Raw genomic sequence first — 27,364 nt, 5'->3', positions numbered from 1 at the left:
ACAGATTTCAATGCTGAAAATCAGCGTTTTTTCCTCTTTAATGTTGTTACTTTTGCATACTCAAGATGACATGTCTCCCTGAAGACTAACTCATTACCTTTCCCTTCCTGTCAACCATCCAAGCTAACAGCAAGCTGACAAACTGTCCTTTGGGCTGTTTAACTCTATCAAGATTCCAGCACACATCTTGTTTTGCAAAAACAGGCAAACTGTTTCACAGAAATCCCTACAACACATCCCACATAAAACCTTTTGAAATCTCTCATCCTTTTTTTAATCACAACACAGACTTCTCTGTCTTGACTGTCATCATTCTGGGTCTGACTCTGCATTATTGCATCATGCCTTAAGATTTTATTACATAATAGTCTAAGAAAAGACCACAACGTCCCAGGAAGGACCCCGGCTTGGGTAAAAATAGAATAGCAGGCACAAATGATCTGGCTATATTTAGTAACACTCCCAGTCCAAGTCTAAGAATAGCAGGAGAGATGTTTCGCATTCATCCTAAGACTATGCCTTGTACTTTCCAGGACGTTCCTGTCCCTGTACTTTCTGAATCGAAAGGACAGACGTTACTTTCTGCAGGGTTGGTGTATGTTTGTGTGCAGGCTTGTCGAGGTGGATGTCATCAAAATTTTACACACTATCCCTTATTCCATTACTCATCACCACCTATTTCACCATGCAGGTATCTCATAGTTGATCAGCTTCTAAGGGGGATCGAGGGAAATAAAACTGGCAAATACAGCAGCTCAGAGACTCTAGTAGCTCCCCATACCGACTCAAGTGATATTAGATTCATGCTGAGCTTGTTCAAGTCTGCTTTATTGCTTTAGAGTCTCAGTGCTCAATGCAGGTGGTCCCTGTAGTGAGAAAAGCTAGGGCTTGTGATTCCCTGAGAGGTGTGTCAGATAAGATCAAGTGGAGTTTGATGGAGCTATTTAAATAGTAAGTGATCTGTTTTTATGAGAAACTACATCTCTGAAAGATACGTTTATGAGATTATGAGAAACTACATCTCTGAAAGATACGTTGTGCCTAATCTAATTTCAGTAGTGGCGTTTCATACCACTAATCTCACCATTCTATGGGACACACTAGCCTGGCTCTGTCCAAAGTAAAATTATTACAGATACCAACTCTAAATTTTACTAATTAACTGGGTATATCAGGTAAACTCTAACTTCATATGTAGCGCACACACTCTCGAGAGTAATATCAAGCTTCTCATCTAATTCTATGCAACAAGGTGAAGAGTATTATCCATGTTGAACTAATCCTTTAACATACTAAGGCAGTGGGCTTCCCATTTCTGCAACTGCTCTGTGTTAGTTTTATTCAAATATAACAGGAAATACAGTGTTTACGGAGTTTACCTCACAAACTACTGAGATCAGACAAGGAATACCACTAGGAACATTTCTGGGATCTGTTCTTTTTAGTCTCTACATGCTGAGCCCAACATCCGCCACTGCAACATCTCTTTCCATATTGTAGTTATGCAGAAGATACAAACCTATACCCCTCAGTCAAACCTACTGACCTTAGCAAGTGGGCTTCATAGCATAGCTGCTTAGAAGATGTATAAGACTGGATGTGCCGCAACCTTTTAAAATCTAAATAAGTAAATGTCTTTTCTTTAATTGTCAGTTAACTTACCCTGGTGCCAATTAAAGTTTCCAATTATAGCATCAAGTGGGAGGCACCCATAATAATATAATCCGTTCTCATGAAGTTAAAACTCATATGTAGATAGACATACAGTGCAGATAGCAATGAGTGCTCATTAAAATCTTGGACAGGACTGGAACGAGAAAGAAAGAAAAGTCTTCTGGCTGTAATTAGCACACTGTCATTTGTTACAAGGCAGCCCACGCGCTTAGCACGTCGCATCACATCTCAATGGCACCAACCGATTGTTTTGTTGCTATTCTGGAATTGTATAACAACTGTGCCCAATAATAAAGCAGAAATGCCTCAAATTTAATAGAGAAACACTGGACTTTGTATTTATAATGACAGGAAGCTACTACACTCGCTCTCTCTCTCTCGCTCTCTCTCACACACACACATGCACACCATCCCCTCCATGTTTTTTATATGGATTATACATTTGGAGGTGTGGTTTCCCACAATGTCAAGCAAATGGTACCGCGATGTTCTGTTATTTCTGTTCTAGAAAAGCCATGGGCTTGCTTTTTTGACTCTCTTGACGCTTCACAAAAGTGTTAAATAATGAAGCAGATATTCCATAAATTGTGATTGTACAAAGAATGTCAGTGTCATATAATGTGAAAAATAAAAGGGCTTTGAGGAATCCTTCAATCGTAAATTCCAGATGCCTCAATGTGAGTGAGAAACCTCCCAGTTTATGACAGCAAATCCACCAACATCTGACTGCCATTCAGATACCCAAACCCCTTTCCAACCCCTTTAGATAAACTAAAAAATCCACGGGAGTCTGAATACAGATCCATTTTTATTAGTTTCTAAAACACCACCAAAGTCAAGAAATACTTTCAAACTGAAACCTGTTTACTTTGCACGTTGTTGCTTTCTCCAGCAGCCAGAGGTGTAGGTGTGCCTGCCTGTTATTCCAATCAGCCTAACTAGTGAAGTGTTATACTCACGATTTAGATGAATGAAAATACAAAGATTCGTTATTCCAATTCAGGATTCTTCAAAGGATGCAGTTTGCGAAGGTGTGTTCTTCAGAGAACCTGAAAGATATTTAAATTACTGCAGAAAACAGACTTTACGTGCACCTCTTCCAATCAGCAGGAGTGTGTGGAAAGTTCACATTTGTAGAAGTTTGACCCGATCCGCCCTGACCTTTGTGAGCGCAGCCAAAGACTGAATGCTTGTGCTGTGCTGCGATTAAAGATGGAGAACAAATCAATAATGGTAACTGGACTGAATTTAAATATCTATAAGCAATATACATTTATGTAGTGGTTTTCCACCTTCGCGGATCACAATTTTGCCTCTCATTTATGTGCACACACACACTCTCACTCACACACACACACACACACACTAAAGCTCACGCTCTGCTGCAATCCAAGGTATTGGCCTGCCCTTCACGAGCAACTTGGGGTTCAGTGTCTTTAGAACACTGCGACACGGGGACAGGATGAGCCGGGATCCAGCCGCCAAACGAATTTCCCGCTCTACCTCCTGAGCCACAACTGCCCTTAAGGAAAGTTTCTGCAACTATACAATAACAAATCATTGCATCATATAATCATTATGAATCTAAATTGAAAACATTTGAATAATTTGCCTTCAGATTGAGTTACGACCTTTGTTATAAAACCGCTGTTAGATGCTGTATAGCGATCTAAATACTACTCATATAAAAGCATGTATCTCTTTCACATTTCAAATTCAAAACATGATGGACATCTATATAACCAGGTTAATGGCAATAACTCCTACGATTTCCATTATATTACAATGAACCAAATATTCAGGCTGCTAACATAAGCAAACAGTGGAGTTTGTGGCTGGTTTTCATTATTTATGTCCTGGAGTGGCTTTTCCATCAGTCCATATCATTATGTATTTATGACATTTCCTGATTGTACACGTTGATAAAGACCACTTTAATGCATCATAAAGGATATTCCATATTATTATTGATGTTAACAAACACTATGAAAAGACCAAAACCAACAAAAGTATTGTCTGTGCATCTACACCATGAACTCTCCATCCTGCTGCCAGAAATACTCACTAGTGCACCGACTCCTCCTGTTTGAATAATGAAGTATGAGTACTGTAAGTTGGCTAAAAACTATAGTGCCCAGGTGTTTTAGGAAATTACTGAAATTACTGTGACAATTGAGCTGCTTTTATAGATTTCTATATTCAGCAGGAACCAGTGGGCTTGAGCCTGAAAGCCACAGACTAGAGTAAGGACGTATTGGGAGACGGACTAACGCATTGTTTATTTTGGTCTTTTCGTGGCATTTGTTGAAGAAAAGTATAAACACCAGCCTTCTATAAAGAACTGACAATATGGAGGCTGCAAAGACCCACTGATTTTGTCCTCAAAATATAGGCCAAAAAAAGGCTGCATTTCTCAGCCACATTTGAAGGAGTCTTTAGAATGGGACAGCCTTAGATCTTGAGATGCACACTTAACAGGGGGGTGGGTGTGAAAAACATCTATTCCAGACACTGAGCTGGCGCTGGTTGAACAGATTTTATTGGTATCGTTAACCCGGACAGGTGCCTATCAAAATGAAGAGCGTCTGTAAAAAGCTGTTTTACAACAGCCCACCATTCACATGAACATGTTAATGATACACTGGATATTTTTAAGACAAGCTTTAATGATATTTTTTCTTTTGGGGCACCCAAATATCCTTACTGGCCCTGTAGACCATGAGTTTTAGTGCAGTTTCATGAAGTGTCTTTTTATAATGTAGCAATGTCCTGAGCATCCAGTGATGTACAAAAAACAACAAACAGGTTTGATATGAATATTTATTTACTTTAATTCTTGCAGAAATAGTCAATATATCAATCTTTAGTGGCTTCCATATTTCCTATTAGAACAGTAAAACCTGTGCTATCTTGCAATATCACTAACCTACGATGGCATATTAGGGCCATTGTAGATAAAAAATTATGAAATTATGGAGTCAGGGGAAGGGGGTGATATTTTGAGAAAGAAATCGTCGATTTACAAGATAAAAAACTAATAGTGTTTGATCAGGCATTAATAATGCAAGGCAAGAGTCGGTGCAGACATAAGAGAAGAGGTGGAGCTTTCAGGCAGTTGAGGGACTGCAACACAGCCACTTGAAAGCATGTGTCATATTTTAGTAATTTATAAATGTCTGCCGTTCTTTCCCTATTAGTTATAAGTTTGGTCTTTGAACAGAAGGAAGTATCTCAGGTGAAAGTATGTGATGGCTGTTGTTATTAACATCTGCATACCCTGCTTTTAATAGACTACAGAGCCTTTCATAACACAAGCAAATTTACAACTTTAATCTCAGACAATTTCCAAGTTTTTTTTCTTGTAAATTGACGACTTTAATCTTGTGAATTCTGTTTTTTTTTTCCTGAATTTTAACTCCCCCCCCCCCCCCACACACACACACACTCCGTAAATTTATTTAATTTTTACCTACAATGGCTGTACTAAGCTGTCATACTAACCTCAAAAAATGATTTTAAGTAAATACTATGCATCAATGAACAATTCATCTTTGATAGGTCTTTTAGTGTAATCACAAGCATCATGCAGAAGCCACAAATTGCTTCTCAAAAATAACAGTTGGAATACTGACTTCTGGCAGATGAATCTTTTCAGTTTATGATACCATACAGATCTACATTAACACATGGCTGTATGAGGCTGGACAACAAAAGAAAAACAAACCAGAGAACAAAAAGTCTTGAGAAGAAATATCTGAAGGCATTGCAGAATTCCGAGAACGTTCAGTGAGATTTTTAAGGCAAATAAGTTGTCTAAAATACTCCAAAATAACATGTTAAGATGTCATATTACAAATTTTTTTTTACCGACTTCTCTGTTAGAAAAAAACAAAATACACATGCAAACTTAATGCATGCTACAAAACATCAGAATAAAACAAGATATTCATCAAGAGCATTCAATTAAACCACTTTGTTAATATTATATGGTACAGTAAACAACTTTCATGTTGTATGTGTGAAGATTAAGTGGGTATTCATAGGGCCTGGCATGCTGATATGGTACCGCCGTGGCAGAGTGACATGTATGCAACGATGAGCGGTGGGAGGCAGCGAGGTGTAAGCCTACTTCATTAAAGCTTATATGTCCACCAATACAGCAAGGCTTTTCCCCTTGCAGTCTCCTATACAATAAATGCTTTTGATTGTCACTCCTACACTTACACAGCCTCAGAGGAACAGTGATTTCACACATTGCAGCTGCGCGTTACAAAGCCATCGGCATATTTCTAACTGCACCGAACAGCATTCATTTCCTCTTCCTGGGGGTTAATCCATGCATGCCAAATAAAATAACTACACGCTGTCATATCACTGTACATTATAGCATAATATGGTAGTCATGTAGTTGTATGATATAAGCCTTTAGCTGTTAAACCCCTCTCCCAAACAGCAACTGTCCAATCATTGCTTAGCAACCATAGATAGGTACTTCAGGACTGTCAAGCTTTGGATTCCTCCACGTTTAACCTGTGTGCAAGTGGCTGCAGTGAGAGCGATACTTGGCCTATACAGTGTATGGAGTATGGGTATCTTTTTTTCCTCAGCCTTTCCAAAACCAAAACCAGTGTAAGAAAGGCGTAGTTATGGTGTGTTTATCTAAGCTGCAATCATTAGCAAGTCCAGCTGACAAATTTATACTCACCAATCAACGTTAACTAGATAGTGACTGGATGAGGATTAATTTCTAATGTTACTCTTGTCATGTTAAAAGTACAAATTAGTAGGCCTATGTAAGCTAAACACGATTATGTTAGCACAAAACAGTCTGATCCTACATTTTTCTTTATCTTACCTATAGCATTTACATTAACTAGCTCTACACTGCAATGTAGTGAGACCAGTGCTGTTGCTTTATTTCCATGTCGGCAATATGGATCATGAGGGTGATGTTAGTATCCTGTTAGCTTTAGCTACAGCTATAACAAATTAGCAACGACAGCTGATATTGTCATTTAAACTGGACAAATCGATGGTTGTCATGTAGAAATTAGAAACTGTGATAAAATGGAAAGCTTGACAGGCGTAACAACAGTATTGTTGTGGTGTGAAGATTAGTGAACAGTCAATTTGTTCCAGTACTGTTAATCATCATTATTTCTAAGCTAAGAATGATTTGGTCCCATTTGTTTGATTGGTGAAATTTTCAGCCATGGCTCAAGGTATTTTTATATTTATATGTTTTTGAGTCCAGAAATCAAATTTTTATTTTCCACTTTTTTTGTGCACTTAGTGCAAAACAACTATGTGTATTTTGATGATCATCTCGATCCAGATGCAGATTTAAATGTTCCAAACATTTTCTATTATAAAGTGCTTTTTAGTTTCTATATAATCAATTTGGAGTTGCCTCGAGGTTCTTGAAGTAAAATACTTTATATACCATTCAAAAATTCCCAGTTTGAGATACTGAACTTAAAATTGTGGTCACAGGAGAGAAAAGCTTTTAAAGGTGTTGATACTGATATAAGTCTCTGAAACCACTGTTTCTCTTAGAAAACAAGCAAGAACAATTAATCTTCACTCAACCTTTGCCTTGTTATGTAAGTGTCATTTACAAACATGTACTTGATGTACCGTATATGAGAATGTGGGTGTGAGATGAAGTTGACATCTTGTCGTGATAAATAAATGAAAGGCCCTGCCTTGTCTTTCAGGAGGAGACTCAGAGAGTCCCAGCAGTTCGCTGCAAGGCAGCTCTCCAGAAAACATACATACAGCATATACAGAAAATATATACATATAAAAAGACTATTCCTGCCTGATCTGGTCTGATGTGGTTCAGTCTGGTGTTGCTCCAGTCCAATACTAGACTTGAGACCAGTGCTACATTGTGCAATTCGACATCCCCGCTGTCGTACGGGGTCCCCGCAATTAAACAATACAGAAGAGTATAAAATCCATCAAAACACCTGTCCCCACACTGATGGACCCTATTCAGTCAAACTGAATAACCAGCTTTTTTGGAATGAGTCTCATCCAAGAATGAGACGCTACAATTAATAATATGTCGAATTTGGCAGAAAAATGTTGCTACAGAGTGTACTTGATCACCATTTACTTTTAAACATGTTGCACACACGAAATATCCATTATTATGAACCATTCTCTTGTAAAAAAAAATACAGGCCTGTCGTTCATGATTTAAATATGAATAACTTACATATAAACATGAATAAGGCCTGTTAGTCATGATTTAAATATGATTACAGGCCTCAGTATAAAAACTAATACTTATATCAGCGGTAAAGAAGCAGCATTACACAAAAAGTATATTGACCAATAATTTACCAAAAATTTGTACAGAGTATAAATGTAAATTAGAAAATAAAGAAAACATTTTACATGCAGTTTATAAGTAGATGTTCATCAGCCAAGAAGTATATAATAATTTTGAGCTGTAAGTTAAAAAAAAATGTAAACCTGCTCTTACACTGATTCCTTGACTGAATAGGGCCCTAAAAAGTAGGATCTACAGTTTGTAGTACACGCATACAGAGTAAAATGTATATAACACATTTACATGAGTTACAAGGGCTTCTGGATACAGTAGCTGTAGCTTGTCTGAGTTTGTGCTTTGCTTAGAGTCACACTGTAAAGTTTTGATGTACACATTACTGGGCAAAACAGCAGCTGGGTTTGGGAAGTTTTAACCCAAAACTTGTCTGAAAGTGACAGTGCAATTACCTGTTTTAGGTATGAGTATTTCCCCCATTTTAAAGGAATACTGCTCCAAAAATCAAAGTTTTGAATATCAAACACTCACCACCTGGAAGCAAAGAAAAGGATGTAGCCTTTTGCAGAGGACAGCCGTTATGGTTATCTTGAACAGTTCAAATCAAATCCAATTGTGACACAATTTCAAGAAAAAAAATTAAAAAACATCCACAGAAAATTTTTGCAACCAAACAATATAAGCAGTGCAGTTGGATCAACAGATTTAAACGACTAACCATGCTAGCAAGCTAAGCCATATGTTGGTGCCTGGATGACAGAACCCCCCCGATATCTCTTATGTTTAAAATCTTGTGGGACCCCTTTGCTCTTTAGTAAGAGGCTGTTTGTCAAAGAAATACGCCGAAAGTCGAAAACAACCTGTACAGCTGTGATGATATCATCCATGTATGTCTCCAATTTGGTGGAAATTTTCTGCGGTCATTTTTTAGGCTTTGCCACAGGACAGTTACATCCCCATTCTTAATCCCACCAACAAAACTCTGATGGGATCGGTTGTTTTTCGGAGAAAAAGCTGTCAATAAGCAAGCAAGCCAATGTAGGAAAGGAAAATTGTAACTGGAATCCATTGTAAACAGCTGCTGTCACCCCCAAAGTTTTCAGACCTACCTTTTTAAAGCCTTCGTGAGCGTTTGATACTGAAAACATTTGTTTTTCTGGTCACTATGCCTTTAAATCTTAATGACTGAATGAATGAATAGCTTGATGCTACTACACCTAGGGGTTACTGATTATTAATGGCTTCTGCTTTTACTATTACAATGCTGTTGGACAACTAAAACCTGCTCACAGTCACTACTTTGATCCATATGGGTAGCTGCTAAAAGAAAAGCATCTTTGCACTTTGATCTGTTGGTTAACTGTTTTCTGTGCACATTTTCACAGTGTGTTGCTAACCCAAGCGTGTGAGTCGCCTGATCTGACAGCTACCAAAGTGCTATAATTCTCAACCTACAGTCTGGCAAATATTTTATGAATACTTACTGAGAAAGGTAAAACTGTGAACTCTGCAGACTTACCAAAAATCACGGACACACCAACACTTTGTTATTTCAACAACATTTTTTGGCAATACAAAACAACGTGAGAGGTAGAGAGACGTAAAACAAACCAAAAAAACCTACAATGTTATTCAATGAAAATAAAGAGACTCTAAAACGTAACACACAGTCAGATTCGGTAGTGAGATGTGTGTTTTTGACTTCTGGGCTTGGAGATCCACATTTCCAGAACCCACAGAGGACACGGTGCCTGTGAATGTTATCTGACAAAAGAGTAAGGCTGGTTCAAGTCCCTGCTGCATTTCATTTGACCGGACTCCAAGGGAGCACAGCTTCCTTTTGAGTCAAGGCAGGTGGACGGAGCAGAAGGTAGGAGCATGGGAAGATTTCATGTAAGTGATGGGTTTGCTCTTAATGGAACATGGCAGTGGTGGTGTGGTGGTGGTAGGGGGTTTGTGTGGGAGGGACAAAGCCCTGAGTGCAAGACAACAGTGCATGCTTCTCTTAAACTAGCACATGCTCCATTTATTTAAAAAAAACATACACACTGTAATGAAGAATGTGGCACCAGGGCCTAAATGTTTTTGTACAAAGTCACAACCTCCAGTTTCTGCAGCCGAAAAATAGCAATCTGAAAGGTTTTCACATTGATTGGTATAAATTTCCTCCTGAAAAAAAATCTCCACTCCAGTCCTCAATTTTTGTAAACATTTATATATGGAGAGATTTTGTGAAATATAGAGGATTTAGAAATAGCAAACACATGAAGTGTTTCAAATAAGGGCCTTCCCCCGTTTTGACACTTTCAGTCTGACAGCTGTGAATTGTCAGTTTCTGTCCTGTTCACTCCTCCTGGTGCAGGTAGGTGATCTCAGACTCCCACAACAACCATTCAAAACCGCCACCTTTGTCCAGTAAGGGAAAAGCCCCCTTTTCTAAAAAGTGTAAGCCCACTTGGGGTTTTCTGCATCATGCTCACGACTGATGGCCAAACGTTCCCAAAAGTGCAACTTGAGAGAGCGGGCGAGGTTCGCTGTGTGCTCAAAAGCTTCCAGTGAAGAGTAGGACGAAGAAGAAGCAGAGAGAGGAGAGTAGAGACCAGTAGAGTCGGCTTGCCGCATTGGAGCGAGGCCTTGGCTTTTAGATTCGGCTTACCCGTCTGGCGAGGAGGGGGTGGATAGCTGGTGGTGGACAGGGGGTGTAAGGAGGTGGCAAGGGACCTGGTTTGATCCCTCTGGTCCTCATGTAGGACAGGAACTGGTCTGGGATTTCGGCAAGCACTTCCTTAGCCAGGCGAGCCATGCTGAGGATGTGGTTTCCCCGCCGGTCAATGTAGTCTCTGAAAGGAACGAACTGTGAAGAAGAGATGAGAGGAAACAAGTAGAGGAGAGGAGGAGGTCAGATAAAATATCAGGTAAGAGAAAGTGAAAGAGAGGTGGTCCTTTAGAGGGGAAAGACAGCGTAAAAGAGAGAAAAATGGCAGACTAAGAACAAGAGCACGGCAGCGTTTCAAGCACCCTGACCTTTTCCTATTAATCATAAATCCCACATTTCTCTAAAGACATTCTGCTGAGAGAACAGTCTTGCAGCCAGTCAGCCATGTCTTTGGGAATATTCTGTACCTGAACAATGTCCCTCTCAGCATATCGTCCTTGAGATGAGATCCTCTCCTCATCCCCGTCCAGCTCGATCATTTCTGAGGAGGGAAGCACATCAGTCACACCCTGTCAGGAGACTGTAACCGCCATGTCAAAGCTAAGCCGAGCAAACACGACACGTAGTTTGTGTGTTTTAATCTGCTGAAGCCAGTAGCGTGCCACTGGGTTACATTTCCTGGGAGTGTTGGTAATGCCAAACGTTGTACGAGTACACAGAATTTGCGTCGCTGAGCGTGAAGCCATCGGGCTCTAAGTTGCACAGAACTGTGCACATGGGGGAAACATGCTAGAATATGTGCAGGCCTAAGCACAGCCAGCAATGCGCACCACAGAGGACATCATGCAACCGTGCAGGCTGATAATCGTTGAATCTCACTGACTAATTGCTCATCGTGACTGAGCTTCTTTTTTTACTGCTCCATGAATTGTAAATATGACAACACAGGAGAGAGGTGAGAAATGTGAACATTGTCCATTGAAAAAAAAACCAAACAATGAAAAAAAAGCACCACCTCTGGTCTGACAAAAAAGAATTTTCACAACCACTTAACCTCAGACTCAGTGTAGGAGAGGGGGTGGGGGAAGGAGAATGTAGGGGAGATGAAAAGAAGAACTGCACAAGGAAGGGCTGAACCATATGGGAGGCGAGATAGGAAGAAGAATGAAGTTGAAGGATTACTGCATGCAAATAAACACACACACTCACACACACACCTATACACATACACAAAAGTATGCACACATGCATGCACGTGATCTTCACCCTGCTTACCGTCAAATTCCGCTGGTCCAACCCCAACTATTATAATTGACATGGGCAGAGACGCGGCCTGTAAAGGGTTGAAGGAGACAAAATAAGCGGATCAAAAGCAGGGAAGAGGCAATGTTCATTCTTTTCACCGTTTGCCATCTTAAACGCCGCAGGCTGTCAGTGAAATACCCCCGTGAATTACTAACTGTAAGCTAACAGTCCATAAAAAAAGGAAGCTCAATAGCAAAATTCAATGCCATTGTTAAGACAGACGGGGTTCATCCAATTCCATCTGCCCTCTGCAGCCGGTTTCATAAAGCCTCTCGTCCGGCCAGTTCTGGAGTTTTTTTAATTTCATGCATCTACAACTTTGTCTAAATCTCCCAAAGCTTGACAGCTTAAAAATGACTCCCATTTACATCTTTCTCTGCTCTCAGCTGTAGCTGAACTGCTGCCCTGCATCGCAATATTGTTTATTAAATCTTAGCTGACTGGGAAAGCAAAGTGCAGTTCGAGTGATGAATGAAGGTTTTTCACTGTCTCATAACTTCCTGTGGTTATTAGTTGGATGCCCATTTGTGCTGCTTAAGATATGAGGGGCATGGATCCTCCGCGGGCTAATAAATAATTACTTTCAAATCTTAATTTACAATAACATTACATCACATGGGGGCATGGGGGAGGAGAGGCTATGTGATGCAGAGCAGCGAGCACAGGGCACTGGGGCTCTAAATATATGAAAAATCGTTTGCTCTGACCACACTGATTAGAAAACAGAGTTATTAGCTGAATGTAGCAGGATTGGAGGGATCAGGGAGAGGTGGGGGGAGGGTGACCAGGCCTACGCCCCTCTTCCCTCACTGCCCTCATTAGTGAAGATGAGTGAAAGAGAGAGAGGAATCACAAAAAGAGAAACGCAGCAGCTGGACTGCTTTTCATATTACCCCTTTCATATTATTTGTTTGTTGGTTTATTAGCATCTCCATTAGTGGCTTAATGATAGATGGACCTCCCAAGGTCCTCATATGCTTTACAGTCAATTAACTGAATGAATATGAGCATAGAGTACATGGACTGCTGCTGTCCATTATACTGTATATTGACTGGTTAAGATGGTTTTGAAAATGCATTGGCAACACAAAGTCTCCTGTCTTACATAAAACAATAAAGTTTGAAAAACAAAACACAGTGCATAGATTGAGTTTAAATCTGGTACTGTACATTGACTATGGACTCCTTGGTCTGTGCCATGTCCGTGATGACGCCGTCGGAGATGATGAGCAGGATGAAGTACTGTGAGCCGTCTGTCACTGCTGATGCATACCTGGCATGGAGAGAGACAGGGGGTCAAAGGTCTAATCAGCATCTATGGCATGTCTGACTGTCCTGGGAGAGGGATACCGTCTCCCATTTTTTCTCCAGATACAATTGTTTTTTTGGGAAGTTTTTTCCTTATCCAAATCGAGTTTCTAAGGACAGAAAGTGATGTATGCTGTACAGATCATGAAGCCCCATTTGTGATTGTAATATTGGGTTATACAAAAAAAACTGACTTGTGACAGCATTAAAATGTTATCGTGGTAACGCAAACAATTTAATTTCATACAGAATATACTGATATATAATAATATACTGCAGTGTGCATGTACTGCATTTATTTCATAAGAAGAAACAATATATTACGGGACATGATATACTGGTCTACATTTTTGCTCTAAACTAACACTTGTACCAGTTTTCTGTTATATAAACCAGGGTGAAATGTTTGAAGTGATGTCACAGGACAATATTTTGAGAGTACATCTTAAACAATACTCTTACGCACAGTCAGACAATTAGGAATGAGACGTGACTTGGTGTCACTTTTTTTAGCGATGTCTCGCTGGGTTTTAGTCAGATGCTCCACAGAAGTTAGCACTGAACAATGCAGCTATTCTCAGGCTGAGTGGGCGGAGAGAGATGGGAGGGAGAGAGAGATAAGGCATTTGAAAGCCAACGATGAAAGGTGGGAAAAGTGCTTGTTACAGTCAGTCTTGAGGATCATGAGACACGATCTGGCGATAGGGAACGTCAGGTTGAAGTCGGAAAATACTGTAGTACAAAACAGCTCATTACTTCTTATCAGTGGTTATTCGTGAAAATTGGGCAAGTGCTGCTGACAGTTTCTGGTAGTATCTACTAGAAGAGTATATTATTTGTATTAAATATTTAAAACTGGAAATGCGGCACTTTGCATTTTAATTTGTTGCTCCAATAAAAGTTTAACTGCACTTGAGGGCCTATATGCCTCTCGTAATACAGGTTTTGTTCTCTTTAGTACTGCAGCATTGCTACATATTTTCTACTTGTGCCTATAGGGATTAATTTATTGTGTTTGTGAAATGGTGGGAGGTGTGACATTTACTGTTATTCACAGCACTGCTTATTCTACTGTGCATGGGTTTTTCATTGTTTTTAAATTCCTTGGTGCCTCTTCCTGCACCTGAAGGCAGCCCAACAGTCATCGCGCAGACTGGTTACCGTCTAAACGAGTGTTGTGGTTGTTGCACGTGTCCATACCACCACAGTAAGAAGTGATTCCTCTTAGGTGACTTAGATCTAATAGCACATTTATAGCACTCTTCCCTTTGCTTCACAGATTGCTGGACAGCAGCCCACACACGGCTGGACTTTCACCAAAGCCAACTGATGTTCAAGGAATTTCTTCAGCAGAACTTTAAATTTCATGGTGGTGTTGTACTCCGTCACATTTGCATGTGTGTTAGCCTACACGTTCTGTGTCTCTGGTTGTGATTATAGTGGACCTACCTGGCCACATGGTTAATAACAGGGGAGAAGTGGGTGGGTCCGTAGAGACGCACAGATTTGAGACTCTGGTAATAGGCCTCCATCACTCCCTCGATACCATTGCAGTATGGGTTCTGTGGATTACCATTCTGTACAATAACAGAAAGACAAAACCATCATTGATTGTTGGAGAAAATTACTGAAATATATATGTAAAACTGCCAAATCACTGTTAAATCCATTGAATAACTCAAAAGGGACAATGCAACTTTGACATACGAGAGGGTTCAGACTCTCAAGCGTAGAAATGAGGAAACCCTGAGGTGTCTCAATTTCTTTTGATTTGCTTGTGGGAAACTGGTTTTGATTAGATTTGTCTTTAAAGAAGGATAGCAAAAGAGAGCCATAAACCCCTCTTTATGAGAAGCTTAGGTATAACTAAGCTAGTGGGATGGGGAGTTGGCAAACTGTAACACTTTGCCGCATTTGATGGGTGGAATTAGCTTCCTGGTACCAGAACTTTTAAGTAAAACACCTGAGACTGACTAAAGTCTTTTTATTCATCAAGAATAACATTTAATGTCAGTGCAAATGAAAATTCAAGAAATTAAGATATTTCTTATGCACAAAGGTCGTTGGAAGTTTTTCCTAATCCATGTTATTTAAAATCATGACGGTCATAATATTTAATCTGTATCAAAGTATTTATTTTTAATGTATGATGTGTAGGCTTGCATCAAATGTCTTTGAACAGCTGCTGCAACGCAATTCAAGTGCTTGCACACAGAGCAGAAAGCCTTAAGTCTTTCTTAAACCTTACTTCATACCATTATTTTAAGCTGAAGACAAAAACAGTAAGTTCTTCTCCTTGTGTACTAAAGCAAATTTAAGACAAGACAGATTCTGTTGTCTATGAATTTGAGTACGCTTTCATGTAATTTCAGGAACTCTAAAAAAGCAGACCTTATATGAAAAGATTACACATTCATATTTCTCCTTAAGGATGATGCTGTTGGTCTGCAGTATCTTCAGCCTCTTTCCTGGTGGTGTTCACTACAACACTGGCTAAGAGTTAGTTTACATACAGTGTGCTCCTTCATTGATTTATTGTCAGCAAGCTAATGTTGTGAAAAATGTGTTAAATATATTCAAGGGCAATCAGAATAACTTGCTTACATTACATCTACGGGTACAGCTGGGACCTACGCACACTAACACTATGCATCAAAGTTAAAACTAAATTAAATACAGTTTGTTTTGATATATTCAGAGAGTGTAGCTGAAAGGAATAATAAAAAACAGCGTCACCATGAAGGAGAAAATAAACATTTTTTTGTAGATTTCGTATCCCTTTATGGGAAAAAGACTGTAAAGGCATTACATTTTATTTTCAAAACGCACATATTTTGGCTGCAAATTGCAGGATAACAGGATTACATGCACACTCAGAGATATCAAAAATGGCAACCCCAGGGCCAAAACATCAATAATATTCCAATATCAAAAAATATATTAAAAAATATTACCTAGTGTAAGAGGCACTAGAGGGTTGCAAGCCCTTAAGGATGTAAAAATCCAATCTTACATTAAACATATTACACATATTTTAGGGAAATGTCAACAGTTTAATTCTTCTGTTGCAGCATTTCAGTAAAGAGTATCCTGAGGCAAGCCATTTCACATTTTTAACTCTGCATGAGGAGAAGCATTTTGGTAAAATACATTGTGGTGAGATACAGTTTGTTTGCACCAGAGTGCAAAAACTGTGTCTTAAAAAGAAGTCGTCATCAACATCGACTAAAGTAAACTCTTATTTTAAGATGTTGAAACACAGTTGTTGCAGTGTTTTTGCATCTCTGCAGCCCCCACATCCTTTCAAAATTATTAAAATTGATGTCTGGTTGACTGGGTTTAAGATATCCAAAAAACAAAAACTCACAAACAGCAAACAATGCATTATTTAAGCTACCCATATGTTTAGGGCTTTCTAATTATCTGAGTTTGAAACCATCTTGACAGACTCTGCTTGGTTGCCCATGAGTGCGAACAGTGCACGTGAGACTCCTTTGCTTTGTAAATGGAGCTTGCATAATTACGTCGATTCAGTGCTGGCTTTCTCCCACTGTGGCTACACAGCTGCAACCCTCTTCTTTAAGAGCTGACTAAGTTAAGTCCTTAATGGTTAGATTAATGCATTTGTGCCTTGTCTCAAGGTCTGGCGCCTCTGGGGAGGCTGTTACCCAACGCTGAGCAGCTGTAATAGCTGTAAACGCCTCTGGAGCAACATCTGGAAGTGACAGTGGACCAGGGAGAGGATTATGGGTGGCTGAGGAGTGGTCAGGACATTTTCAGAGTGGTATGGACAGATGGAGGACGGAGATGGAGAGTGAAAATGAAGCATGGTTGAAGGCTGATGGTGTTGAATGGAGGACACAAATAATCCAGATTATGTATCCTTAATGGGTACTGTGTGCATGATTTCCATACGTTCGTTTTCAAATGATTGTCAAACCTTGGTATAATTTCCTCAAAGAAATGAAACTTTGTCACTTCAGTAGGACTTGACTGGCAGTATATAGAGAAAACAAAGCAAAATGTGGTGTGCTTGGTGTGCACAGCTATGAAGTCTTGTTTACAGCCAAAAACTAACCAGCTCATTTGGCTTCCATCACCACAGTCTGCACAGGTTGGCTGAATGTATTCATGTTTTTGGACAGCAGCATTCACCACCCACCAATACACTGTTGTCTGTAATTGGTCATCTGTGTATGAAAGTGCGTGGTTGCATGCTGTGTGTTTTAAGTTTACTTTTATATAAGTAAATAAGTATAACTGTTTTTATATCTTTCTGTGAGAAACATGAAAGTTGTCTTTACCCTCACTGTGACAGACAAGCTCCTCTGTCTGGCACGAAAGCTATTGAAAGATTTATTCTCAATGCCATGTTCAACAGCAGTTTGACAACAAGCCAAGTTGTTGATTTTTTTATACAGCCAGTCTTAATCTTAATGTTCAAAATTAGATTCAAGATTTTGTCTCTGATTTTACTTAAAGCTGGGATAGGTAAAGTTGGCGAAACCAGCAAGCTAGGCAGAATTTGAAAGTATCCAGCTGAAAAAATCCCACCCAAAAAACTAATTTTCATTTGCAATGAGTGCAGGGGCAGAGTGCACAGTTTCATTTGGAGTGAGTGCAACAGTCCCATTGTTTTTTCATTTTTGTGTCACAGCATTGGATTACTGTCAGGACATATAGAGAATTTCAACAAATGCCATACAATCCGGTACAGACATGTTCATGTTTCCCAGAGATTTTTTTTAGATCACCAGAGTTATTTGGACTGTTATTTGACACTATCAAATAATTCCACATTGGGTAAAAATTTGGCCATTCATTTTTCCCAGACATGGTTATGGATGATTATGTTGAATAAATGAACAGGCAGATGTTGGCATATTTTATGTAAATTTCATGTAGGGAAATGGATGCACAGATAAAAATGGAGGATAAATGGAAGGATAAATGATTGGAAGATTTGTGTGTGTGTGTGTGTGTAGAGACGGGTGGAAAGCTGGACGATACAAATAATGGGAGAAAGTTGTCAACTCACCAGGGCAAACTCGTGCGAGACCCGTCCATCTGGGGGAAGCTTGGCACCAAAGCCCAGTGCAGGAAACATCTTGTCGCTGTCGTAGTCCTGGATGATCTCTCCAACAGCCCGCAGTGCCATGGCGTAGTCATTCAGCTGGTATGGGCTCATGTAATGGAGCGAGGTGGGCTGGGAAGGGTTGCCTGGAACCCAAACGGATCAACACAATACAACACACATCAGCATCAAACTGTAATTATGCCTGCTCCCCTTGAGCTGTGAGTCATATTAAAGTAAAAAGAAGGGGAGTGGGTGGAAGAGGGTTAAAATGCAGACTGGAGTTTTAGTTACACAAACATTTCTCCAAAGCACAGCTGCGCTGGAGGCAGAAATAATCTCACTGGTTGCCTAAAACTTCAGTGGGTAGTGTATGGAACCATCATTTTGCAGTAACAAGAAGCCACAGTTGTAATTTAGCTACTACACTTAAGATGCTGAGCTGCAGTGACCTGCTGACCTTAAATAAATGAAATCAGTAAACATGTGATTACTCAGAAATAATGCTGATGATAACTTTTTGATCTGTAAAAAAGCTCCTTTTCTTTCCATAAATGCAAGAAGCCGCTTGTGACATACAAAAAATACAAACAAGGAATGATAAAAATGCTTAAATCAAAAGCCTAGCTTCACTTGTTTGGTCTGTATTTTTGGTACCAACAGGGAAATGAGAACAGATAAAAATAAATACATCCAGTAAATCGAAAAACTGTAACAACAGTGGTGACATTAAAGTACTTTCCGACTTCCGAACTGTCTTTAGCATTCAGCCTGTTAAGTTCTTTCTGAAGACATGAATCTTTAAAAATCGGTAAGAAATACATAGTTTCAGTCATTTCCTCAAAAACAGCTTGGCACAGGAGTTACACCTAAACTTTGAAAAACTTCTGTTAGTAGTTTTGCAAATTTGAGCAAATGGGACTCAAAGAAAAACTTCAGCATGGTACCAATTGCCAAGAACTATAATCTAATTATATGCATAATATCCCGATTATTTCAGCCATTCTCATAGATGGGAACTTGGGAAGCCTATTTGATGGCAGTAAAGAAAGCCACTCATTTCTCCTGTGACATAATGATGTCTACAAAATTGTATTTCATATATTAACTTACCGAATCATCTCTTACTAAAATGAGAACATTACTCATCAATGTGACAAAGTCTTCTGTGCAGAAGTGCTTGTTTTGTTTGTTTGCCGTTGAATTGTTGTCACTAATAAAAATGCAAAGCAGTTTACCTGTGGGGCTTCATAAACACTAACTATATGGTGACAACAATCTGAATTGGAAATTTAATTTTAAAAATGTGGGTGTAATGAGTTTTCATCTACAATGAGGCACAAACTGTACAAATTGTGGTTATTAAAGAACATCAAACTAAGCTCAGATGTTTAAAGTAAAAGATAATGTTCACATAATCGTTCTTTCAGCTACTTTTCCTTTTTGTCTCTATAGCTGAGTAAAAGGGGCTGACTTGTTGTAAGAATAAGTAAATTAAAATTGACTGATAAGGAGTAACTTAAGAGTTCACATCAAAAACAGATGTGAGTGTTAACCACCAAAGTTTTATCTGGTCAATACATTGAAGGGATTTTATTGATAAGAGCAATGCTTACCATTTGATGCTGTGAAATCAATTGCCACTGTGAAATTAATCTGAGTCCTACAAGAGAAAATAAATCACATAAGGAGTAAAGTGGAATCATCAATCATGCTAGATTATACCACAGCTTGTTTCAAAAGCATGCAGCAGAGAGCAATTAAGCAGCGGGTTATCAGCATCTGTCTGTCTTAATATTGGAGCTAAGAGATAAACACCATGCAGTAATCCTCTCAGCTGAGTCTACACTACATCGCAACTGCTAGTGACTCTGGATTTAACGATGACAGTGATGTTGGTGCTTAATCTCTGCAAAATCACACGCTGCCGTTTATTGTGAACTTACCCGCCTCGGATGTAGTCCAGGAAGGAGAGCTCAGTGTCCACCAGGCAGGACAGGAGGGTGACCTGCCAGTCAGAAAAGTGCAGAAATTTGCTCACTTTTACAGTGTGAGCAGAGTGTGTTAAACCTGATTCTTAGAGCGAACCAATGATCTTTAGTTTCTAATTTTGTCATTCTGTGATGGTAAAAACAGTGGTCAGGCTGGTTAGGTAGACTTCTTATGTCTTCTTATTTCTCAATATTTCTCATTCTCAAGTTCATTCCAGCCAGCTCCTTTCACTGTTGAACCACAATTATACAGTATAACACAAACTCTTCAAACACATGCATGGCTATAAGGCTACATTTAAAACTAAGAATTCCTATTCAGTGAAAGCAGTAAAACCTGTTCAGAGCATGGCTGAATTGAACTGTCTGTGCCCAGAGGCAATAATAACATGCTGTTTGGAGCTTTGTTACCTCCAAGTTGGTTTTCTATATTTCATTTAGTTTGTGAGCACATTATAAACTAAAATAATGAAATTATATAGATTTTTTATACAAATGCAAAATAAGACCACACGATTACTTAGTAATGCAGCGCACAGTTGATTTTTTTCTACTACTTGCAAAATTCTCTGTGGTTTTTGGGGCCCCTGGAGGTCGAGGGTTCCAGGGAAGTCACCAGATTTACGTGTTGATAATTCAGCCTTATCATTAATTGAGAGAACGGTATGGATATATGTACGGTACCAAATCTGATTTAAAAAAATTTCAGTAAGATCTCCATAGGAAAATATGTTTGGCATGAAAGACAATGAGACATTGAAGTGTAAATAAAACAAAACAGCTAACATGATAGGTAACAAATGGTTTCAAAAGTGGTGATTTATTGTATTAGTGTTTCCCTGACACCGTCTTCTACTTGTCTTTTTCACATCACTGTCACCTCCTGTTGGTATTGTACACATTGCCGAGGTGGAAAATGCATACATAAACACAAACAAATCACATCAACTCTGAATAGCAATTTGGAATTAAACAAAGGGCCTCTGGTGTAAGTGCAGCTGTGGTGTTACAATGGGAAAACATCAGTCAAAGCTGTACAAACTGCTGACTCACCGTTCCTGAGTTTTGATACTTTTTCTTCTTCTTTCCTTTTTTCTTTGGATTTAGTACCTGTGGAGAAAACATGAGCTTCAATCCACTGTTGAGACTCAGTGAGCAGAGGGTGACAGAAAAGTTATGTCTTCTTGTTTCAATTAACTAAGACTCTATCCAGCAAAATTATAATTTAAAACAAAAATAAGTTTGATGAGACAGCACTCCTATTACCACATTACATTCAGTTTAAGCAGGGAAGAAGCTTTGTTTAATTTTGTTCACAAGCTGAAAAACATTGCTTCCAAAAGAAATAATTTCTCAGAAAATGCTCATGCCACTTTATTTGACAAAAGATTTTAGTGTCTAAATGGATAATTTAATTTTTTAGGTGTCCTGGTCACGGGGACATTCAGAGTTTTAGTTGACCTCACTCAACACAAGCTCAATTTAGGCGTTTTGCGCTTTACCTAAACTTTAATTTACCAAAGCCAAATTTGATAGGTAATGTTATAAACACTTCATCAATGTTTGCCTACAGTCTGCACCTCAGATGTGTAAAGGTCAGCATTTTTCGTTCATTGTTTCTTCACTGTGCTACACTGTGGATGTTTTGTGTCCCGTGTTTCTGGAATATTGCTTTTGTTTCTCTCTGGATGTTTGGATATTTTCTGTCCGTTTGGATTAATGGACTACTCACCGTTTCATTTATGGACTACCTTGCTTTTGTTTCTGGAGAATCGACCCCATCTCACCTGTTTGTTTATTAAACCCCACTAAATATTCCTCCGTCTTGTTAGTGTCTGCACAGTTACGTTATTGAACATAACACGCTATTCCTGCCTCTACAGTAAGTGATTCAGGTTGTGCTGATAATGGGCCAGTTAGTGAAGGAACTCACAACGTCTTGTGAGGAACTGGTGCTAGCTTAATTTTAAACTCTTTTTCACCTCATGCTCTGTGTCAAAAATTGTCCCACATCACAGATCTCCCATGCACGGACCAATCTGAGTATTTGTGAGGGCATTTATGGAAAGTGTGATGATCCCCACCTCTTCAAAGGGCTGCCTGAGGGTTTGCTTTTAGGGTTATGATTTGAATTGGGGTCAGCTAAAGGACTAAATAGAAAGCGTGGGAGAGACTTTCACTACATTCATGACATGTATGTCAGTGTGTGTGTGTGTATGTGAAGAATATCACCTCATAGATGTGGAACTGTGACTGGCTTCTGGACATTTCTCTGTAGCTGGTGCTGAATTCGCCGATAAAATCGTGGCTGTAAAAACAAAAACACAGTCACATTTTAGCATTATATTGAGAAGCACAGTGGTGAAGCTAAGACACCATAATAAATAAATAGTAACAGTAAAAATTACTGCTCAAGAAGTACAGATTTGATTCATTTCTTTGTAGCGTATTCACGTTCTCTGTAAAATAGTCCTCAAAGTACAGGAGAAATCAGGAGTATCACTAACAAGCTCCTTGGTAACCGGAGGCGTGGGCGTGGCAACCAATTTCATAATTTCATGGAGATAATCAACACAGTGGGAACCAGGGTCAGAATTTTATGGGAGCTCAATGCCCTTGAAATGTCAAAAACTGTATGTGAAATTATCAATGAAGGGGGAAAGTGAGCCCCTGAAAGCTGGAAATTCACTTGCTTCACAAGATAAACACCATCTTTATTCCCCCACAGACTCTATGAAGTTATCTGTCAAGGGGCCATTCAAACCGCATTAATAGTTAATGTACGTTTAAAGCAGTAGGGAGTGTTGTCAAATGTAGGGCTCTGCAGTGGTATTTGTCTACAATATTTACTCTGTGGAAAAAAAGAGGGTGTATAAGGACAAACATTATAAAGTATGATCCGTGACTATAATCCCAAACGCCCTTCCCTACTTTTGCACATATGCTCTTATATTTTCAGGGCAGTTTTTATTTTTAAGGAGCATACAATATCAGTGTCATCAGGCAAAAATGGTATCTTTATATCTTAGAACAGCTTTTAGGATGAATAAAAAAAGAAATAATAGGATCACCAAAATATATAGCTCATGCAATCCAGTGCAGACATTATGACTTTAGTTTAACAGTATAAAAGAAAGAGCATTGTTCCCTCACCCTCCATCTCTGTCCCAGTCATACACCTCCACCTTAATGCTCCTGTAGAAAACAGAGGAGGGACAAGGGGAGGAGAAGAAAATCCCATTAAAAAACCAATTAGCATCACTGATTTACAGTCTTTCTGCTTAAAATGCTGGCAACTGGTACGTGAAAGACTGGGGTCCTAAGTGGACAAGCCTACGTAATGCAGAGAGGGGAGTTACAAAGCAGTTTTTTGAAGGTTATCATAAACCTTGTGTAACCCAGGTCAATAAGAAACGATTTATAAAAAGATCAAAATAAAAATGAATTAGGAAGCACTCAGATAGCACATACCACCACCAAGACGGATCAGTCCTCTAAATCTGTATTATGATATATGTTCATTATATAGAATGACGAAATTGATCAAAGATTTCTGTTGATGCAGCATAAAATTTGCACAAGTTTAGCTTGCTACTGTACAGCATTGCATAGGCATAGTACAGTGGTACTCTTGTTGCAAGTTTACACAGGAACTAATGAAATTTTCAATAAGAAGAAGCAAGACTATTTTTAGCTTTTTACTGCTAGAATGTAGCCTAGCATGAGTCAGTTTTTACAGTACTAATTAAATGTGTCAATGCTTGATAGTGTAAAATTTCGTAACGCTGGGTTGGTAAAGTAACACTGTTACAAGCAGCCTTATCTTTTTAGTATTGTATTCCTTAGCTAACGGGTGGTAAGCTTGGTATTTGCAAGCAAAGCTGACACTAGATATTGTATAATCATACTGATTGCACCCTTGTGAAATAAAAAAAAAACATTTTCCCCTGTCCCTGTGTAAATTCTTCCACTATCCTTTGTATATGTCAAATAAATGTCAGTATTTAAATATAAGCATGGCCTTTTTTCTAGTCCAACTGTTCAAATTGTGAGTGAAATGTTTGTGGGATTCCTACTGTCTCCTACTGTACCTGTCGTAGTCTCCGTTACAGAGCGCCCTGACAGGAATTTTAAAAGCCTGCCACACCGGATCCAGAGTATTCTTCACCACTTCTGTTTTGTGGCAGATGGTATACCTGTGAGCAGAACAGAATAAACAACAACGGAATAAATTTAACTTAAAGTCCAACTGAAATAATATTTAGTCCCTTTTAGTACCTTTTTTGTAGCAACGTCATTTTTAAATGTATTGTTAAAAGCCCTTTAGTATCACTAGGAAGAAAAAAGGACTTTAGGGAATCTGAAAGGCTCCTCTTCCTCTCACCTGGATCTTGGTGACTTAGTGATTACTTTCAGGGCTAGTTGGTGAACTACTGAAGCTGGCCAGCCCAACCCGGACTAGCGCTAGTTGCAAATTAGCAACTGCTAAAAACACTATGGTACACACATTGAATTGCTGTTTTCAGTTAATCTATGTTAGATGTATTGGTCAAATGTTGCTCTTGCTAATGGTAAGTTAGCAAACTCATTATCTTTGCTTTGTCATTTACAGTTTATTCAAAAGACATATGTGTACCATTGACTTTAGTCTTAGAAACTATTGCTCTTTTGTGGAACACTTCTCATTCTGACAGAGAAGGTAGAATAAAATGTCACAACACAGCTAAAAAGGTACAAACTTCATATATTTTGGACTCCCCGTGTCTACAAACACTGTCAAGATGGCTCACTTAATGATCAGTGACGCAAATTCACCAAAGTTCAACTGACTATGATAGAACGCTAACGTTACTGCTCTATGCAAAATTTGATTGGCTGTATCGAAATAACTCCATATAAATAGACCGATATTGGAAGAGTGTTGCGTTTTTGCAAAAATAGACAGTGACCTCATGAAACCAAAAAATATAAAATACAAATGTTTCCCTTTTGGTTTCAGATCTTTTCTCAAAGAAGAACAAAAGACAAGCAATTTACAGAGCAGATATAAGATATTTCAGCTGGACTTTAAAGTCCAAAAAAATAAAACCCTGATTGCACCTCTTCTCTGTTGTTGTTGTTGTTGTTGTTGTTGTTGTTATTAAGGGGGTGTAATCTTAAAAGTATTTCATAAAGCATGATCTTTAGATGATATAACAGCTTCCTTTTCTTCTCTACGCGGCACCTAGTGTGGCTCTTTGTAGTCACAGCGTGCTGCTTTTATAGCCTGCGGCTGAACATTTAGGCTGCATCAGTAAATACCCAGCTGAACAAAAAGAGAATGTGTGTCTTCACTAAGACACTGATATCGACTTAAAAGCATCTGCGGGGCAAAGAAACCTCGACCTCCACACACAGTTTTCACTCAACTCTATCTTATTTATCGCTTTGTCCCTTTATTTTCCTCTCATCAATTCTGTCCTATTATCTCTGCTCATCTCTTCTTCTCCTGGTTTCTCCTGGTAACTGCTGGACGGCATTAGTCACATATACAACACCACGAGTTATGTAACATCGCATAGGAGGTTCAGACCTTATATCTTCTGTATGGGAGGTTTTTAGAGCATGAAAAAATCACATTTAGAGTCTAAGTACATTACAGGCATATTTACATGCTGTGTGTATGTGTCTTTGTGTGTAAACTGAGATAGCTGCTTTTGTTAATTCAGCAAACTGATATCACAACTTACGATCCGTCTTCATTGCTGCGGTAAAAGACGAGGAAAGGATCAGATTTTCCAAAGAAGTCCTTCTTATCCAGCTTGTTACCACAAAACTGCAGCATCACCAACTCCTGGCAAGGAGGGAAGTGACCAAAATATTGATGTCACACAGCCGCAGGGCTTACAAATGACACACAACTTGACTAACCGCTGTCAACAAGTAATATTACGTCAAAAGCATGATGAAGCGTGATACACCACTTCTCTATGCCATGTCAGTGCAAATACAAATGTCAGTTTACACCTACATGTAGATACATTCTGTTTCTGACAGATACATTTTAGAAGTTAATTTGCTCTATTTGATTTCTGTATTATCTCGTAGGACTGGCACAATTTCAATAAATCTTCACTGTTAATGACAAAGATAGAACACATTGCATTTGAGTAGCTTTTGATATTTTCACCCACTGAGTTCTTGAAGTAAATATTAAAACTTGATCTTCACCTGCATCAAAACAGAGACTGGAAGATTAAATCAAGATTAACAGGCTTAATTTGAAAGTGTTTGTAAGTGTATCACAGTCTGGCTCATCACAAAATTCAAATGACGACAACAGTGTCAAAATGTCTGCTGTGTGTATCTTCAACTCGTTGAAAACTAGCACTATGGACAAAAGTGTTTTGGGTTTCTTTTTTGGCCTACAGAGCCAACAGAAAGAAAAACCAAACTGTGCAAAAGTTACTGCAATTTTTTGACATAACATGGTAAGATAAAACACAGTATCTATTCTGTGATGGTGCCTGATGCTGCTTGCAGCAGTAGAGTAGCGTTTTTAGAAAATACGCTTTTAGATAATACACTTGGTTCTATAATTGAAGACAAATTTCTGGTGTTATGGCAACGCCAGTGTCTAAGAAAAAATGTCTTTGGTGCATCCTTTAAGCAAAACAGTATCAATGCTAAAATACACAGAACATAACCAAACAGACTCTTACCCTGCAGTTGCTCAGTTCTTCTGCTCGCACTATGATGGTGCCACATTTCTTCCCTGGGATCCCACTAGAAAAAAACCCCCAAAATATTCCCATTAGACTGAAGCAGCCATAAGCCTCAAGCAATGGGCTTGTGACAGGTACAATAGGACAATGATTTGATACCACAGAGTTACACGGAAAATGTGTCTGAGTGGTATAAGAGAGTAATGTTACAGAGCCCCTAAAGTCCAAAATGGAGATTTCCTTTAAAAAAATCTTGTGTGCACAAGTTAATTATCTTGTTTCTTTCATCTTATTTTCATCTCCTTCTAAAAACAACATACTTTGCTTTTCCTACAACAATTCACACTATGGCCCTGT

General features: G+C 38.9%; 2 protein-coding genes across 7 annotated transcripts in view; one reads left to right on the top strand and one right to left on the bottom strand.

Annotated features, from left to right (window-relative positions):
* Positions 1-27,364, top strand: part of ampd3b (adenosine monophosphate deaminase 3b) — a 282,246-nt gene that overhangs the window by 214,138 nt on the left and 40,744 nt on the right. The gene's annotated exons all lie outside the window — the stretch shown is intronic.
* Positions 5,219-27,364, bottom strand: part of LOC123961144 (copine-8-like) — a 133,368-nt gene continuing 111,222 nt past the window's right edge. For 3 of the 6 annotated variants that reach the window (XM_046036267.1, XM_046036268.1, XM_046036270.1), the window contains 14 exons: positions 27,005-27,068; positions 26,033-26,136; positions 24,395-24,499; positions 23,457-23,498; positions 22,536-22,611; positions 21,357-21,413; positions 20,259-20,320; positions 19,929-19,975; positions 18,277-18,458; positions 14,688-14,815; positions 13,101-13,203; positions 11,901-11,958; positions 11,093-11,166; positions 5,219-10,823 (listed from right to left, as the gene is read on the bottom strand). In XM_046036267.1, the coding sequence (XP_045892223.1) occupies positions 10,611-10,823; positions 11,093-11,166; positions 11,901-11,958; positions 13,101-13,203; positions 14,688-14,815; positions 18,277-18,458; positions 19,929-19,975; positions 20,259-20,320; positions 21,357-21,413; positions 22,536-22,611; positions 23,457-23,498; positions 24,395-24,499; positions 26,033-26,136; positions 27,005-27,068 (1,315 nt within the window). In that variant the 3' untranslated portion in view covers positions 5,219-10,610. Of the gene's footprint in view, positions 10,912-11,092; positions 11,167-11,900; positions 11,959-13,100; positions 13,204-14,687; positions 14,816-18,276; positions 18,459-19,928; positions 19,976-20,258; positions 20,321-21,356; positions 21,414-22,535; positions 22,612-22,711; positions 22,771-23,456; positions 23,499-24,394; positions 24,500-26,032; positions 26,137-27,004; positions 27,069-27,364 lie in introns of those variants that run through there. The other 3 variants (XM_046036269.1, XM_046036272.1, XM_046036273.1) reach the window with 3 other exon arrangements.

The sequence above is a fragment of the Micropterus dolomieu genome, linkage group LG22, assembly GCF_021292245.1.
Source record: "Micropterus dolomieu isolate WLL.071019.BEF.003 ecotype Adirondacks linkage group LG22, ASM2129224v1, whole genome shotgun sequence".
Classification (NCBI taxonomy): Eukaryota; Metazoa; Chordata; class Actinopteri; order Centrarchiformes; family Centrarchidae; genus Micropterus; species Micropterus dolomieu.
This window is presented reverse-complemented; position numbering and strand designations above follow the sequence as displayed.